The sequence below is a fragment of the Diceros bicornis genome, chromosome 16, assembly GCF_020826845.1.
Source record: "Diceros bicornis minor isolate mBicDic1 chromosome 16, mDicBic1.mat.cur, whole genome shotgun sequence".
In the NCBI taxonomy this organism is placed as follows: Eukaryota; Metazoa; Chordata; class Mammalia; order Perissodactyla; family Rhinocerotidae; genus Diceros; species Diceros bicornis.
This window is the reverse complement of record NC_080755.1, coordinates 30,249,237-30,268,125: the sequence shown is the minus strand read 5'-3', so window position 1 is coordinate 30,268,125 and position 18,889 is coordinate 30,249,237. Positions and strand designations below refer to the sequence as shown.

The 18,889-nt window shown below is 41.8% G+C and overlaps 1 protein-coding gene across 1 annotated transcript in view; it reads right to left on the bottom strand.

Moving 5' to 3' along the window:
• MOCOS (molybdenum cofactor sulfurase) overlaps nucleotides 1-18,889 on the bottom strand; it is a 54,072-nt gene that overhangs the window by 5,602 nt on the left and 29,581 nt on the right. The window contains exons 10-13 of the mRNA XM_058557013.1: nucleotides 12,352-12,430; nucleotides 9,770-9,894; nucleotides 4,035-4,140; nucleotides 1,159-1,297 (exon numbers count right to left, since the gene is read on the bottom strand). Coding sequence (XP_058412996.1) covers nucleotides 1,159-1,297; nucleotides 4,035-4,140; nucleotides 9,770-9,894; nucleotides 12,352-12,430 — 449 coding nt within the window. The remainder of the gene's footprint in view (nucleotides 1-1,158; nucleotides 1,298-4,034; nucleotides 4,141-9,769; nucleotides 9,895-12,351; nucleotides 12,431-18,889) is intronic.

Sequence of the window (18,889 nt, the reverse complement as noted above, 5' to 3'; positions counted from 1 at the left end):
GGCCCTGGGCTAACATCTGTGCCCATCTTCCTCCACTTTATGTGGGACACCACCACGGCATGGCTTGACAAGCAGTGCATCGGTACGCGCCTGGGATCCGAACCCAGGCCACCAGCAGCGGAGTGCGTGCACTTAACTACTACACCACGGGGCTGGCCCCCCATCTTTATCTTATCTTTTCTGTCCATTCATTCCCTCAACACTTATTGAGCACTGACTCTGGGCCAGGACTGTTCTAGGCCCCAGAGGTACAGCAGGGAACAAAGCAAACTTGGTCCCCACATTTGTGTGCACTGAAGGAATAAGCAGGCGCTGTGCAGAGTGTGACCATGTGGAGAGTCAGGAACATCCTTTCCAAGGAAGTGACATCTGGGCTGAGACCCTAGAGTAGCTACAGGGAGAATGTGCCAGGCAGAAGGGACAGCAAGGGCAAAGGCACTGAGGCAGGAAGCTTGGCTTGTTTAGGGAATAGAGAGAAGGTGCGTACTATAGGCAGAGGGGGGAAGAGGGATGAGCTTGGAGAGATTGGAGAGGTCGGAGAGGCCAGCACAATCAGGTCTCCGGGGGCCTTATCTGCCCCAATGATTTTAACTTAAGATTTTCTAACGTCTTTGAAGCCCACAGCACGAGTTTAGGGACCCAAAACCTGGGGAGAGAGAAAACCACGGCTTTGCCCCTGATTGCAAGCTCCTCCCCAGCTGCCAGTGAGGCCAGAAGCCAGAGCACGGGAAGAGGTGGAGCAGCCCTCTGAGGGACCACTGGGCATCTGGGTCCTCCTCCACGTGCTCCAGACAGCAGAAAAGTCCAACAAGTTTCGGGAGGATGAAGTTCTCATAGACACAACGCTTCACGAAAACAGAGTTTAAACCTAGACATAATGACGAGGTGGAGGCAGCACTGAGCCCTCCATCACCAGTACAGGGCACATTCCCTCTTCCTCACGTGAAACTGACGGCTGCCACCCTGGTTGGGAATAAGGGATGGATCATTCCAAGGGGCGTCCCAGAATGCAGATGTCACATACTCTCCTGCTGAGGTTTTGTGGGTAAAAGTCAAAGACAGGGAGGGATTTCCACTTGCCACCATCCCGGCCTAGGACTGAGGTCAGTGTCCATTGTCAACCCTTGAGGAAGGATAACAGAACTTCCCAGAACTCACCTGGAAACACAAGGAACCAATTGAAATCTCATCCCATTTCTCTTCTTCAAAAGCCCTTGTTCCATTGGTAACAATATTGGCACGAAAACGTGAGATGAGGTCTTTCATTGGGAATGATTCCACCTTTCCATTCTCATCACTGTTTAAGACATACCAAAAAGGAATAAGTGGAGGAGGGGTGGATACTTGCATTGTTATAATAATTCAATATTTCTATCACTCAATGCCTGACTTCATCAACTGTACTCTGGCCTGGGGCCTGGATGATCAGAACAAGCTTCTCCCATGAGTGTAAGGCCAAGAGACACCCATCTGTTAGATAGACCTCAATGGTCTCCCTTGGGATATGGTCCCATGTCCATGGAGAGTCCACAAGAGGGAATGCAAAGGGTGAGCAGATCTTCACTGAAGAGACGAAGGACTTCAGAAACCAAGTGAATGGGGTCAAGTGAATGAACTTCTGAGAAAATACCAATTCCACAAGGTGAGTCAGGAGAAGGCATTTAAAGTGTCAACAGGCTTAATTACCAAGGACCTAAAAAGCACCAAGAGCTCACACTCATTTTGGATATGAGAATTGATAAAGCAACATAGAGTATATATGGGAGGTTTTAATACTTATTTCCTAACTTCCATCCTGTTTGTAGTTTTAGTTAGCATATGCTATTTTTGTAATTCTTGTTAAAAATTCTTGTTTACAGCCATGAGTCCTGTAAAATGGCTCTCTGCACCTCCATCCACCACCCACCCCCCAAGAGGAACACACTGAAAAAGCATCTGAAAACTTCAACAAAAGAGCACACCAAATGGTCCCATTAGACTGAGTTCAAGAACAGGTGAGAATGCCCATAGTGAAAGAAGTCAGAATAGCGGTGACCTTCAGTGGGGTTGATGAAGAGGGGGTACAAAGAAGGTTTCTGGGGTCCTGGAAATGCTCTCTACTTGATCTGGGTGGTGGTTACATGGGTATACATATCTGTAAAACTTTATTGAGCCGTGTACTTACAATTTTTGCACTTTGTTGTACTTCAATAAAAAATTAAGTTTGGATGGAAATTCTTGAGCATGACTGGAATTTGCCCTGGAGACAGAACTGAAGGCTCTGAAGGAGGATGAGGGGTCCCACAGCTGTATCCCAATCCCCTTCCAAACAGTGAATGGCATGTGAAAAGCCGGGACTAGGAGAACCAAGTCTAGCTTTGCCACTATGTGCGACTCCCACGACCTGTGAGGACTGCAGTTTCCTCAACGGAAATGTCAGGGTTAGCATTTTCCAGTCCTAAAATCCTTCAATTCTGGATTTACCCTCCAGGTTATAAACCCTCCCCTTGTGCTTTGTAAAAGAGAAAGTTTTATGTCCAAAAGCTATCGTGGTCACCATGTGCACGACAGCATCCATCAAATTCAAAAACAGAACACAGAGAGACACCAACCAGGGCCCCCAGAGACCCTTGTCCTGTACTGGCAACAGGCTGTTCCTCTTACCTTTGACCAACTATCCCACCTACCCCTTGTGTGTCAGCCCTGCAGTAAACCAACTGGTGGGAAATGCGTTCCCCTGCCGGTAGGAACCGGGGTGCAGCAAGCCTGTCTCCACCTCCTATCCTTTCACACCAAGAATCCCAGAAACCCGCAGACCTGCTCTCTCCAGGGCTCTGGGTACCTGAGGAGGAGGGTCACTCAGTGCCAGGAAAACTCGGTGAACACCCAGGGCCCGTGCAGCTGCGTCACACTTCTGCTCTCAAGGAAGGTGGGCGGGGCCACGGCCAGGGAACGCTGTTGTGTTCTCGCCAATGACTATAAACAGGAATTACTACAAATGGTCTGTCTTTGTCATTTTCATTAAGCTATATCTGTATGCATATGTGGGTGTGCACACATGCACATGATCACGTGGCACGTGACAGTCACAGGATCCCTGCCTCATGGTGCTGACAGGCATGTGATACCCCTCCCTGGCCCGTGGACCAGGAATGAGCAGCTGGTCACGGTTCTTGCATAACAGCTGGGTGACTTTTTTTTTTTTTTTTGCCCTAATTTTTTGATTACCTTGGGACTTCAATTTCCTCTAAAGAATAATAATGGGGGTTGAACTAACCAAGACATTTTCTGGAGCTCACCTTCTAACACTGTCAGGGCCCTTGGCAGAGCACTGGGAGGGAGGGAGGAGGCAGGCATGCTGGTTCTGTCTGATGATACAAACAAATAATATCTACAATGACAACTTCAAAAGCTTTCATAACCACTGTTCTTTTCACTCAAAATGACTGTGGAAATACCCCAAGGCTCCTAGGGTACAGTGGGAGGGTGGGCAATGAAACTGGGTCAAGCTGGTGGTAATTCAATTAAAGCAAATATTAAGAAATGGAATGATTAAAGGGGCCGGCCCCGTGGCTTAGCGGTTAAGTGCTCACGCTCCGCTGCTGGCGGCTCGGGGTTCGGATCCCTGTTGCGCACCGAGGCACCGCTTCTCCGGCCATGCTGAGGCCGCGTCCCACATACAGCAACTAGAAGGCTGTGCAACTATGATATACAACTATCTACTGGGGCTTTGGGGGAAAAAATAAATAAATAAAAATTTTAAAAAAACAAAAAAAGAAATGGAATGATTAAAAAATGAGTTGGGGTTCTCCACTAAGCATCTTGAGGGCATCAAGAAGGATCATTGTAAGATAAAAGAGAACCCTCAGAAAGACTAATGGGAACTGGCGGAAACGGCTTTGTGACTTCTCTGGGCCTCAGTCTCAATGAAGGGTCTGAACTCCACGACTCTCAGATCTTTTCTCCCCAGGCAGGTGCCAGGGTCACTCCCAGGGGCAAGTGGTTACACTGTCTGCTATTCCCAAGGTAAACAGCAAATAGTAAAGGGACCTTACCTGGTGTTTAATTGCTGGTGAAGTTCTAAAACACTGGATCTGTTTATCAGCAGATACTGGGCCTCATTCACCAGAGAAAGGGTGGCTGTTGTACCAGGAGATGGATCTAAAAATGATGGAGTATTTAAAAGAGGAGTTGCTTCCTTGGAATGCAAATGAATCGTGCTTCCACTGAGTTGCATTTTTACAAGGTAGAGACTTTTCTACAAGGGAAAAAACATAGTGCCCTGGAAATAATAAAAATGTTCTAAGCATGGCTCAAACCTCTCAAAAACAGAAAGAAAATGAGCTCCTAGAATACTCTGTTAATAATCTGGATAAAAAATAAAATGCTGAAGCGAAATTGTTCCAGCAAAGACTTGGAGGCAACATTTAGAAGAGAAGAGATGGGTCACAGGGTTGAGCCTGGGGGGCCCTCCCCAAGATGACACGGAAGAGGGGCCTTGAAGAGGTCACAAGCCCAGGAAGATCTTCCGAATCTAGTCAGGGAAAAGCTGTTTCTTTGTCCTTGGGCAAGTGTGAGATGTGGACTTTGGAAATAAATAATACAAGTTTTAAAACTACTGAAAGGGAAAAAAAAGGTAGAAGAAAATATCAAGTGCTTCCAGAACCGCTGGCAGCCTGCGGCCCAGCTTCCGTCTCTCTTGTTGAGCACACCATTGCTATCTTTATATAAGATGTTGATAAAAAGCATCAGCTGGGCCAAAGCCTGGTGAGCTGTCTCCACAGCAGGTCTGTGGACCCTGGAGTACACGAGAATAGATACTTTTAAGAGAGTTGTTTCCCAAATCCTCTATTTTCATATGTTCTTTTTGCTAAAATGGCTCTGTCAGAGAAGGGAGGTGCAATCCCAGCCCACTCCACAGAAGACCCTTCTCGCACTTCACGGGGAAAAGGCCACACCTCTCCAAGGGCACGTTGCCCCTGGGGGCTGAGAATCTCCAGGGTAGAAGACAAAAGCCCCATTCAAATCCCTGGGGTCTGTGCTGAGAAAATAAAAGTCTCTAAAGCTTGGGTGAATGATCCTCCTGTAAGTCAGAAGGCTTCCAATTCTCAGCTATCTACAAAACTACCCAACCTAATTAGGTTGTCAAGTGACAGATGATTAAAGTCATCTTAATGTTAGATCCCAGTGCCTCAGAAGAAAGGTTTGAGTGACAGCGAGTTAACCAGACTCCTTCATCCTCAGCTCTTCATTGGCTTAAATAAGGTTTTTCAGAAGAGAACTAATGCTGAGCACCAGCTATTCGGGTCATAGGTGACTGTCATTCATGGATATGGGTATGAATGGCAGGAGCCCAGCCATCTCACTAAGCGATTTGTTTTCAACATTTTTTTCTGTTTATGTTTAATAACTATTTTTCAAAATTTATAATATACTTTTGTTGCTTTGATCAACTGTATACTATTAAAAATTATGCTAAGAACTCAACCTAGAAGAAATTTCCTGACACTTACACTCTATGATCAAAGTAAACTTTAAAAATTTTTATACATTTCAATTTATATACAATTTTCGTTTTAGATAAATATGATAGGCTGATCAAGGAATGATTTTCAATCATAAAATACACAACGCTAAGATAAAATTTCAAGAGAGTGGAATGAAAATACAAGTTGAAGAAGGAAAAGGAAAGAAAAAACATTTCTGACTATTAAAAGACATTTTGTTCATATATTTATATATTTTTAATGAATATTCATGGGAATCAAATCACTATGATATTGAGATTTCACTGGCTAATGTTTAAAAGGGCGATGTACGAGTTTTAATTTAAAATGCCTATATTTACAATATGCTGGAAATCACATCCTTTGCAATTAAACTATTTTTAAAAATTTAGATGACAGTGTAAAAATGTACGAGGAGGTAGTGTAGCTTTAAAAAAATTCTTCTAAAGATGTGGTTGTTGTTACGTGCCTTGGTGTCAAGTTGGCTCCAACTCTTGGCGACCCTTTGAATGACTGATATCCAAAATGTCCTGACTTCAACGGCCCTACTCAGCTTCTGGAGGCTCATGCCTATGGCTTCCTTTCATGGACTCAATCCATCTCGTATTTGGTCTTCCTCTTTTCCTGCTGCCTTCTACATTTCCCAGCATTATTGTCTTTTCCAGTGAATCCTGCCTTCTCGTGATGTGCCCAAATTAGGACAGCCTCAGTTTTACCATTTTTGCCTACAGTGATAGTTCAGGCTTAATTTGCTCTAGAACCCACTTGTTATCTTTCAGGCAGTCCAGGGTATCCGTAGAGCTCTCTTCCAACACTTTATTTGAAATGAACCATTTTTTTTCCTATCAACCTTCTTCACTATCCAGCTTCTGCACCCACACATAGTAATTGGGAATACGAGGGTGTGGCTAACCTTGGCCTTGGTCTCTAATAACACTTTCTTACACTTGATGATCTTTCCTAATTCTTTCAGTGCTGCCCTTCCAAGCCTCAGTCTTCTCTTGATTTCTTGACTGCAGTCTCCATTTACATTGACAACTGAACCAAGTAAACAAAACAAAATTGTTAAATTGTTTAACAGTTTCAATGTTTTCACGGTCTACGCTAAAGTTGTGTAGTTCTTCTATAGTCATGATTTTTGTCTTCTTGATGTTCAAATGCAGTCCCGCTGGGGCACTTTCTTCTTTCACTTTCATCAGAGGTCGTTTCAGGTCATTGCTGCTTTCTGCCAGTGAGATGGTGTCATCTGCATATTTTAGACTGTTGATATTTCTTTCACCAATTTTCACTCCTCCTTCATCTGAGTCTAGGCCCGTTTTTCATATGATATGTTCTTTGTACAAATTAAACAAATAGAGAGATAAAATGCACCCTGTCTGACACGTTTGCCTATAGAAAACCATTCTGTCTCTCCATATCCTGTCCTGACAGTGGCTTCTTGTCCACAACACAGGTTACACATCAGAACAATCAAGTGCTGAGGCACAACCACTTCTTTCAGAGCAGCCCATAGCTTTTCACGATCCATGCAGTCAAAGGCTTTACTCTCATCTATAAAACATAGACTAACCTCCTTCTGAAATTCTGTGGAGTGCTCCAGCAGCCAACAAATAATCACAATTAGATCTCATGTGCCTCCCCCTTTTCGAAATCCAGCATGGACATCAGGCATTTTTTGCCTTAAATAAGATAAAAGCCTTCACTGCAGCACCATGAGCATCGCTTTATTTGCATGGGAAATTAGAGCAATGGCCCTCTAGTTACTGCACTCCTTGACATCTCCTTTCTCGAGAATTGGGATGTATATTCAGCGTTTCATCCATAGGCTATTGTTTTGTTTTCCATATTTGTTGGCATATTCTTGTTAGGATTTTGACAGATTCAGTCTCTGTGGCTTGAAATAATTCTATTGATATCCCTTCTACCTCTGGTGACTTATCTCTTCCCAGTACTTTCAGGGCAGCTTTTACTGCACTTTCTAGAATCATAGGTTCTTCCTAATACAAATCTTCTTCAAAGGAATCTGTCATCCTTCTGTCTCTCCTGTACAGATTTTCTATATACTGTTTCCACCTTCCCTTTATTTTCTCCTGATCAGATAGGGTGCTTCCTTTTTGGTGGATCAGCACTCCTAATCTAGGTTTAAATTTTCCTTTGACTTCTTGAATCTTCTGGCAAAGACTTCTTGTTCTTCTTTCTAAAGGTGTACCAATGCAAAAATGTTTGAAGACCAGTGACCTAGACCATTAGAGACCTCACCACCGTAAATGACATCCTTGAAGTATAAATATTCACCAGCTGATGCTCCATGATCCTGTATCATGCAGGTGACAGATTCTTTCTGCTCCCACTTTTGCCTCACTCAGGTCCCCATATCCCACTAGGACAGTCACTGCCACCTCCTGCCTGGCCCCTTTGCTTCTCTCGTCTCCCTTTCTGATGCAGCCTCCACACCACACCAGGAGTGTTTTTCTAACACAAATGGCGTCATGAAACCCCCCAGCTTAGAATTCTTCAATGAGTCCCCCAACCACAAGATAGCACTCACTGACTCCTCAATGGCACATTCATCTCTTCTCCCCAGCTCTGCCCTATCACTCCCTTACCCACATCTGACCCTCCTAAACCCTTCTCTGAGCCCAGGAAATGCTAAGCCCTGCCACACTGCTCCCGAACAAACTTCTTGCCTCTCTCTGCCTGGAAAATTCCTACTCTCCTGTTAAGATGCAGCTCCAAACTCACCTCTTCCCTGAAGCCCTCCATGACTCAATCCAGGTGTAGAGGATGCCTCCCCTACACCCGTGCCCTTTGCACAGACCTTCATTGTTATGTCGTAGTGTCACTGTCTGCTGGTGAGTCATTGCCTCTAAACTGAGATCCCAAAGGACTACAACCATTGCTTAATAATCTCAGCCAGCCTCCTGAAGACTCAGCCAAGCCCCAGGTAGACAGGAAGCACTAGAAATGATTGAACTTATTCAATCAGAACATTTATAATGATAAATGATTCATCACTGGTCATCACCAGTCCAGATGAATCCCCCTCCTTGCATGTCTCTACTCATGGAAATGCCCATTTCTCTCTCCCCTTTAATCATGTCTCTAAGCTTACCCATGCCCAAACACCACCAGCTCACCCCCTCAATAAAATGAGCATAGGTTTATTTCCCTTCTCTATCACACCACAACTCAAATTCTTTAACAGCTTATGACATGAAAAATTGTCAAGACTTCTAAAAGCCTAAGTAGATTACATCCTTTGATTCCTCTCTCTAGCATACATTTTCAGAGACTCATAGGTTAACCTGTGCAGGTCCCCAGACCTGTTTACTGGTCCTGTATGGTCAAAATGCTATTCTGATTTACAAGCCAGTCCCTCTGAGAGCTAATCACTAGGCCATCTCTGCACAAACGGTAATGTAGCAATGATCCATTCATTCATTCATTCATCTAGTATTTACTGAGCAACTACTATGTGCCAGTGCTGTTCTAGGCACTGGGGCTGTAGCACTGAACACAACAGACAGAAATCCCTGCCTCCTCAGAGCTGATGATCTAGGAGAAGGAAGGCGGAACAGAAGCAGAATAAGTGAGTAAAATGCATGGCCTGTAGGATGTGAAAAGTGCCACAGAGAAAAATACAACAGGGAAGGGAGCTGGGCAGGTTCAGTGGAGGCTCTGGTTCTAAGGAGAGCAGTCAGGCAAGGCCTCCCTGAGAAGGTGACATATGAGCAGACACCCGAAAATGATCTCTTCTCAAAGTACTTTCTTCTCTGCTGTCTCACTTCATCCTAAGAACAGCTTATGGCAGGAAAAATTATCAAAACTTTTAAAAGTCTAAGTAGTTGAGGTCTACAGAAGTTGAGGCACCATGAGGCTCAAGTATTTGCCAAGCTCTCACGACCGTTTGGTGATGGACCCAAGACTAGAAACCCAGGTTTTCTTGTTCCCAAATCCAATCTGAGGACACAGCAAGCTACTAATGTTTTGATTTAACAAAACACAACTGTGCTTCTAAACATGCAGGGCTGAGGCAGAGCGCTTGAGCAGAGATGAAGCAGTTGGCTGGAAGCCCGCCTCGGCCTCCTCTGGGTTATCCTGGAGACCATACGCGGGTCCTGCTGACCTGGGGGCCACCGCAGCACCTGTCTGCCAAGGGCTGACCACCCCATTCTCTTTACGTGAGCAAGTCGCCTTGTAAATCCACTTCTCGGGCTGATTTTGACGTATGCAAGGGTAAGCCCAAGCTCCTGGCCCCTGAGAACCAATCCAAAATGTGATACCTTTGCCGTGTTTCTTCCTTGCGTTTCTTTGAAAGTTTGAACTTTGTTTGATCAAATGACATGGACGGCCCAAAAGCTTTGACAACCAGCTTGAAATTTCTTCTCCACAATCATAAGTATTTACCCTGGGGGAAAAAAAAAAAAGGAGGCATGGTGAATGTTATACAGTATTCCTTTAAATAATCTAAACTGTAAAAAGTTAGATAATATAACAAAAAAAACATCGAGCTCCCAGGGAGATGGAAGCTAAAGGGACAGGCGTGCTCAGGAAGCTGCAGGGAGATCTCCCAGACACAGGAAGAAGACCTGAGATCCGGGGCTGGCGCAAAGCTTTCAGATCAGATAAAAAGCTTCAGCAGTTCCTCTTGAAAGAACTTGTTTATATTAATTATAGCCACTGAGAACCACAAAGCATAGAATTTGAGAGCTTCCAGAGCATTATGTTGCTTTAAGAAGCCCTTGAATCGAGACATGTGTCCTGATTTTTTACTATGCGCCCGACTGTAGCATTTTCTTTCACGGCCAGGCCACATGGACTGATGTCTTTGATTTGTGAAAAGAACACTACGCCTATAACTTACCAATATAAGTACATTTCTTGATCCAGTTTTTAAAAGACTCTTCAATCTCATAGAATTTTTAATCGAATTTAAGATTTTTAAAAAATTTTAAATCTACACATCAGAATTTATAATGCAAAATTGCTAATATCTTACATCGTGATTACAAGATAGATATTATTGAAAAACCTATCTTATCTTTCATTTTTATTGGGAAAAATAGCTGCCTTTCTGTTCTGGAAAGGAAAGGGAAGAACGAAACCTCGCTTTGTAGCACATTCCCTCCAGTGCTTTGAAAGCTTGCACCAAAGTCCGTTTTCATTACATTGAGTACTCATGGTTCTGAGCATAAGAAGCCTAACCTCTAGCTATCTGAAAAGCTTTGTTAACCAGAAAACGGCTTTCTTCTCAGATGCAGCTAAATGAAATGTACAATCAGGGATGAATGAACCTGATAAATAATCACAGGTATCCCTAAACGGCTATATTTCTTTCTATGAAATGATTTGCTATAGTGACATGCAAAAAATGTATACACAAAATTCATTGCCTTAAGTTGAAAATGTACTGTAATGAATCTTTATTGGCACAAGTACTGGCAAGAGGATCGACAGTGTGCTCAACACTTGGGCCTCCAGGATGGCCCAGTGCCCGTGACGCTCAATTGTGCTGAGCACCATCCTCACACTACCACACCTTTCCTGAGGGAGTAGCCCTTCATCACCCAGCGTGACCCTGGGGCTCTAACAATTTGAGCCCAATTTAGATGTAGGTTCAGTATATGACATATCATTTCATGACTTACACGATAGTATATGTTTGCAGGGCAGAAGAAAATGTAATCTGATTCCATACTATGCAGTATCACCAGCTACTGAGCACAAACACACCCACTAGTGAGTTTATTGTGTTAACTACTAGGCAATTAGCATTTGAAAAACCTTCTATCATAGTGAACTGTTCTGGTTAACTGTTTTAGTATTTGAGGGGTAAATTGGTTAGGGTATTAGATGGGCTGAGAACCCATTGAATCAGTTCCCACAATCAGAAAATTTGCTATTCCATATGTTTTGGGGTCCAGATTAGATATAGATAAAAAGAGCTGCAGGAATTTGATGTATACAATAAGCAGATTTGTAAACATTTACAGTCCAGAAATAAAATAGAAATGCTATTACATTCAACCTCACTTTCTACATTTCCTCGAAATTTTAGCAGATCATTTATCACCAATAACTCAAATTAGGTAGTAATCCACAACTGTACGGAATATAATTTATGAGTTATTACCTGAAAATGATACAACCTGAGGGACATCTTGACACCCCCTCACCCGCAGCCTCCACAGCCAATCCATCAGCTGGCTCAGATGATGGTACCTCCAGAATATAATCTGACGTCCACCTGATTTTCTCCCTGACCCTGGCCCAACCCTCCATCTTGTCCCGCCTGTGTTACTCACACAGGTGCTCAGCTGGCCTTCCCACTTGCCCCCTGACTCCTTCCAACTACTCTACACCCACCAGCCACTCTTTTCAAAATGTGAATTAGGTCTTCCCCTACCACTCCACTGCAGCCACCCCACCTGAGCTCCACATGCCTCCTCTGAACGGTTCCCAACTTCATCTCCCTCCCACACCACCCTCTGTTCCAGTCTCTGCAGGGAGCAACACAGAGAGTCCTGCTCTCTCAGAGAGGCAATCTAGTGAGAGGGACTGAGGATAAATGCTGGGGAAACAATAAACGTGAAGAAGAATAGAGCAGGGCAAGCAGCGGGGAGGGGCTGGTCAGGTGGCCCCTCTGAGAAGGGGGCTTTTCAGCAGAGACCTGATGGAAGTGAGGGAGGAGCCCTGTGGAGGTCTAAATAGGGGAAGAGCATTCCAAGCGGAGGGAACAGTGAGTGCAAAGTCCTGAGGAGGGTGCATGCTTGGTCGGTGTGAAGAGGAGCAAGGAGCCAGTGCAGTTAGAGCGGAGTGCACAACTCCAGATGGACCTGAGAGTTCAGCTGCTGCAGAGTCTCACCTGTCCGCACAGACCTTGCTTTGGCAAATCTGAGCCTGTTTATTGTTTTCCTCAAGAGGCACCTCTATAGGCTCCATCCCTAATGAACAAAGGTTAGAGACAAATTTATCATCACAGAAGAAGAACAACTATGTAAGTAAAAGTCCATTATCGTGAAATACACAAGAATTTTAATGACCCCGGAAATTGGTTGAATCCAATAAGTGGCTGGGTCTTGGAAATCTTTTTATAATGCAGATTCTCTTCAGTATTTTCAGTACCACCAATAGCGTGTTCACTGAGCAGCTTTCTGGTGGAAGACCCTGCACTGGGGCGGTCACATCCACAGTTCCCGGAACACTATAAATTCCTTTGAAAGATTTCTCTACCTCTAGATGACTCCACATCCCAAGGTCATTGTTCTCTAAGCTACCTAAAATCTTTTAGAAATAGACAGGCAGGCATGAAGGCTCATTCTGTAAAGATCTCGGCATACAGTGTCAATTCTCAGGAGCCCCTAGGAGTCAGCATCAAATTGGATTCCTGCATCAATCATCATTATCACTAAAAAACTATCAGTGGGGTTGGGAAGCTATTCTTTTTTTTTTTTTAATTGTTATACATCATATATATAAAGGAGTATATAACATATGTATGTAACAGTTTAAAGAATAATAATAATTAACACTCATGTACCCACTACCCAACTAAAGGTATTCATTCTTTAACTAAAATTATAGTGAAACATGTGGAGGAAATTAAAGGAAACTGATCCAATGCCATTAAGGAAAGACCTTTGATAAAGGCTGGGATTGCTGAGGTCCTCTGCCACTCTGCACTCCTTCTAGTCCTTCATGAGTCATTAAAACTATAGCGAAAGGCATGAAGTCAAGACTTCCGAGTTGAATTTGTGGAGGCCCCTACTCTGTGAACATCAGAAGCAGGACCTCCTGCTGTGTGACCCACCTGTGCCGTCCAGCCCTCTCAGCATTGCTGCCAGTCACACTTTCACCAGGATGACCCAACCTGTCCCTCAGGCAAGCACACATCATGCACACCTGCATCCCTGCTCATCCTGGTCCTGCTTCATCACACACACGACATAGCATGGCATGGCAAACTGGTACCTGACTCCTACTCACAAGATCATGCCTGCTGCCCAGGCCCATGCCCATCACAACAGGCCTTTCACCACAACAAAGACAGAGACGTGACAATTTGTATAACAGTTATTCCATGAACTATGTCTCTGCTTGTCTGCATCTTACACATGCACAGCTAGTTCCATACTCCTGTCCCCCTGTGGGGAAGGCCAGAAGAGGAACCAACTGCCGTATGCACCCACAGTGGAGAGCAGTAAAGTGAGCTTGGAGCTCTCACAGCACGGGAGACAGCATGTGAACAAGTGCCGTGGTGCAAGCGCACCTCTAGGCAGCCAGCAGGAGGCCTGTGCTCAGCCTCTTTCTACCCTTACCAGAGACTCTGGATAAATCACTCAAGGTCTTTGGCCCTCAGTTGCCTTATAAAGATCATTACAGGCCTCTTGTTAAGGCAACAAAATCTGGGGTCCTAAATCCCTATGTGGATTGAACTCAAGGGCCCCCAACAAAGTTCATGGGGACTGAGTTCATTCCATATGTACTAAGCCCTGTGCTCAGTTCAGAGATACAGAGAAATAAAAGAAACCAACCTCTGGACTCAAGATGCCTAAAATCTTTGGGAGCGACAAGTCACACACATGAAACCACCATAATGCCTTGTTTTATTGATTCTTATTTAGTTCTTCTTGTCCTACGTTGTCAAAGGATGCCCTTACTCTATCCACAATGCTGGAAGTCCCTACAAGTGAGCAGAATATCTGATACATGTGGGGGACACCACGCCACCTCAAAAAAGGCTGCTAATTTGGAGTGGAAGACATTTGGGTATTTGTTTTCTTTCTCTCTCCCATTCCTTACATTCTGAGATAAACTCTATTATAGTCATGATATATATTTTTATGCTTCAGAGGATAGAAAGAGGAGTAATCTACTGAACTCTTTTTGTATGTTAATATCCTGGGTACCTGAATTTTAACAATAAAGTACAATAAAAAAAGGTGACATATCAACTTCACTAATAAAAATAGGTACAAAAATACTAAAAAAAATATTAGCAAACCAAATCCATCAATGTATCAAAAAATCATTGCCAAGTAGTGTGTTTTTCTTCCCAAGAGGGCAAGGATGGTTCAGTACTAGACAATTTACTAATGTAAGACATCATACTAATAGATTATAGGAGAAAAATATGAAAACCAATAGATGCAGAGAAAGAGCTCAGTAAGAATTGACTATTAGTCATCAGAAAACTCTTGGCTAAATAAGAAAAGAGCTACTTTAGCCTGGTAAAACAAATCTATCAAAAACCTACAGTAAACATCATTCTTATTTTTGAGACTTTAGAAGCATTCTATTCAAATCAGTAATAAAGAAGGATATCTTCCATCACTGCTCCAACACTATACAAGAAGGCCTAGTTAATTCAGTAAGATAAGAAAAAGAAGAGAAATAAAAATTGGAAAGGAAGATACAAAACCATCATTATTAGAGGATGGTATGCCTATTTACATAGAACATGGGAGAAAAATCTTCAGACCAAGAAATAAAACTAACAGGAATTCAGAAAAAGTACTGGGTAAAACATTTATATACAAAAATCAAAACTGTTTCTAAATGGCATTAATAACCAATTAAAACATTTAATAGAAAAAATATAGTATTCAAAATACCCCAACAAACTATTATATAACCAAAAAATGTGCAAAAATTTTCTAAAAAATATTATTAAAATTTTAGAGTAAAGAAGTCTTAAATGGAGAAAGATACTATTATATATAAAAGACTGAATATTATGATATAAATTCTCCTGAAATTAATATATGACATTGCACTCAAAATATGATTACAAATATATGATTGCAAAATACGTGATTTTGCAATCAAAATCCCAACAGGACACACCAATGAAAATACAGAGATTGTCAAAATGGATAAAAAAGCGTGAGCCGACTATATAGTGGATCAAGAAACTCACTCCAAAATAATGTTATAGGCAGACTAAAAGTAAAATGGAACCATCAAGAAGGTGAAAAGACAACTTACAGAATGGGAGAAAATATTTAAAAATCATAGCTCTCAGGGCCACCTCACGGCTTGGCGGTTAAGTGCGTGCGCTCTGCTACTGGCGGCCTGGGTTCGAATCCCGGGCGCGCACCGACACACCGCTTCCCCGGCCATGCTGAGGCCGCGTCCCACATACAGCAACTAGAAGGATGTGCAACTATGACATACAACTATCTACTGGGGCTTTGGGGAAAAAAAAGGAGGAGGATTGGCAACAGATGTTAGCTCAGAGCCGGTCTTCCTCAGCAAAAAGAGGAGGATTAGCATGGATGTTAGCTCAGGGCTGATCTTCCTCACAAAAAAATAAAAATAAAAATAAATAAATAAATAAAATAAAAATCATAGCTCTGAAAAGGGATATATATATATATATATATATATACATATACGAACTCATCCAACTCAATAATTAAAAAATAAATAAGCAAAGAATTTGAATAGATATTTTTCTGAAGATGTACAAATGGCCAATAAACACATGAAAAGATGGTCAACATCATTAGTCATTAGAGAAATGCAAATCAAAGCCACATGAGGTACCACTACACACCCACTAGGATGGCTATTTAAAACAACAATAACAGAAAAAAACAAGTGTTGAGGAGGATGTGGAGACATTGGAAACTTCATACATTGCTGGTAGGAATGTAAAGTGGCAATGTAGCCACTCTGGAAATGCTAGAAATAAAGTTACCTTATGACCCAGCAAATTCCACTCCTAGGTGTATGCCCAAGAAAACTGAAAACATATTTCCACATAAAAATTTGTACACAAATGTTTATAGCAGCATTATTCATAATAGCCAAAAAATGGAAACAATCTAAATATCCATCAACTGATGAATGGATAAAACATATGGTATATCCATACAATGGAATAGTATAAACAGTATGGATGATCCTTGAAAACATTATGCTAAGTGAAAGAAGCCAGTCACATGTTGTATGATTCCATTTATATGAAACATCTAGAATAGGCAAATATATAGAAACAGAAAGTAGATTAGTGGTTGCCAGGGCCTGGGGGTGAGGTTGGGAATGGGGAGTGACTGCTAATGGGTATGGGGTTTCTCTTTGGGGTGATGAAGATGTTCTAAAATTGATTGTGGTGATGGTTGTAAAACTTTGTGAATATACAAAAAAACACTGAACTGCACACTTTAAATGGACGTATTTCATAGTACGTTAAATAAATATCAATAAAGCTAGAAGAAATAACTAAAAGAGTGGAAATGATATACCATGTAAACACTAATCAAAATAGAGCTGAAGTGGCTATATTAATATCAGACAAAAAATTTCATACTTCACACTTTGGAACAAAGAAAAATTACCATCTGTAAAAAGAGACATTACTTAAAGAGGAAACAATTTACCAAGAAGACATAATAATACTAAGTAAAGAAAAAACTAACAGATCTAAAAGGGAAAAACAGACAAATCCACAATTACAGTTGGGGACTTCAAAGCTCTTCTCTCAGTTATCAACAGAACTAGTAGTCAGAAAAATCAGCAAGTATATAGAAAAACAGCAATACCATCAACCAATTGGATCTAATTGACATTTATAGAACACTCCACCCAACAACAGCAGAATATACATTCTTTTTAACTATGCATGGAACACTCATGGTAATAGATCACATCCTTGGTCATAAACCAAACCTTAGCAAATTTTAATGAATTAAAATCATACAAACTATGTTCTCTCTCTTGGAGGGTTTAATAGAATTAAACTAAAAATCAATAGGAGAATGAAAACAAGAACATCTCTAAGTATGTAGAAATTAAACAATATACTTCTAAGTAATCCATGGTTCAAAATGAATATAAAAAGAGCAAGCAAGGACATGCAAAGATGCTTGACATCATTAGCCATTAGGGAAATACAAATTACAACTATGATGAGATGCCACTACACATCTATTAAAATGAATAAAATAAAAAACACTGAAAATACCAAAGGCTGACAGGATGTGAAGCAATTGGAACATTCATACATTGCTGGAAGAAATGCAAAATGGTACAGTCATTCTAGAAAATGGTTTGGCAGTCTCTTTTAAAGGTAAACACACACTTACCATATGACCTAGCAATCCACTCCTAGGTATTTATTCTAGAGAAACGAAAACTTCTAGTCACCCAAAACCTGCACATGAATGTTTATAGCAGCTCTATTCATAATTGCTCAAAACTGGAAAAAACCCAAAGTCCTTTAACAGATGAATGGATAAACACATTGTGGTACATCCATACAGTGGAATACTAGTCAGCAATAAAAAGGAATAAACTATTGATACATGCAATAACTTGGACGGATCTCAAAGGCATCAGCCAATCTCAAAAAGGTCACACACTGTATTTATATAACATTCTCAAAAAAAATATAACTAGTGGTAGAGAAGAGATCTCTGATTGCTGGGTGTTAAGGGTAGGGGAAGAGAGACTACAAAGGGATAGCAATGAGGGAGTTTTCCGGAGTGATGGAACTGTTTTGTACCTTGATTGTGGGAGGAGCTACACAAATCAGTCCATGTGTTTAAATTCATACAGGAGAACAAAAGGCCAAGAATAGCCAAGACAATTTGGAAGAATGAGGTGGAAAGATGTGCCCTACCAGATATCAAGACTCATTCTACAGCCCTGGTAATAACACTGGCCTGTTGGTTCAACAGAAAAATAAATCCTGGAACAGAACAGAACATCTGTAACCAAGAAACACAATCATGAATGTGTAGAAATGTAAGGTATCACAAAAGTACAGCTACAAGTTAGGAGGGAAACTGGAATATTCTATAAATGGTAGGTGGAGTGGGAAGGAGGAGGAGTGAGATCAGGAAGAAACATACAGGGAATTTCAGCTATATCTGAGATGTTTTTATTTCTCAAATGAAGAAGGGGTGGAGGGAAGGAAGAGGAAGGGGAGGCGAGAGAGGAAGGGAAGGAGGAGGAGGGAGAGGAAGAATCTGAAGTAGATGTGACCAAATGTTAATATTGTTAAAATTGGATCCTGTAATTACCTATTACATTATTCTCTATATCTGTCCTAACACTGTAGCCACTAGCCACATGCAGTAATTTAAATTAATCAAAATTAAATAAAATTTAAAATTCAGTTCTGCAGTCCCACTAGCTATATTTCAAGTTCTCAGTAGCCATATGTGACTAGTGGCTACCAAACTGGACAATGTAGATATTGAACATTTCCATCATCACATAAAGTTCCATGGGACAGAGCTGGTCTATACTTTTATATATGTTAGATGGTTTATAATAAAAGTCAGCAAGGAAGAATTAAAGCTTGCAACACATATTCTGATAAGTGAAGGAAATAAAAGGAATGTAAGTGAAAAGGGCATCATATAATTCCAAAATTTACACCTCTTTACTTTCTG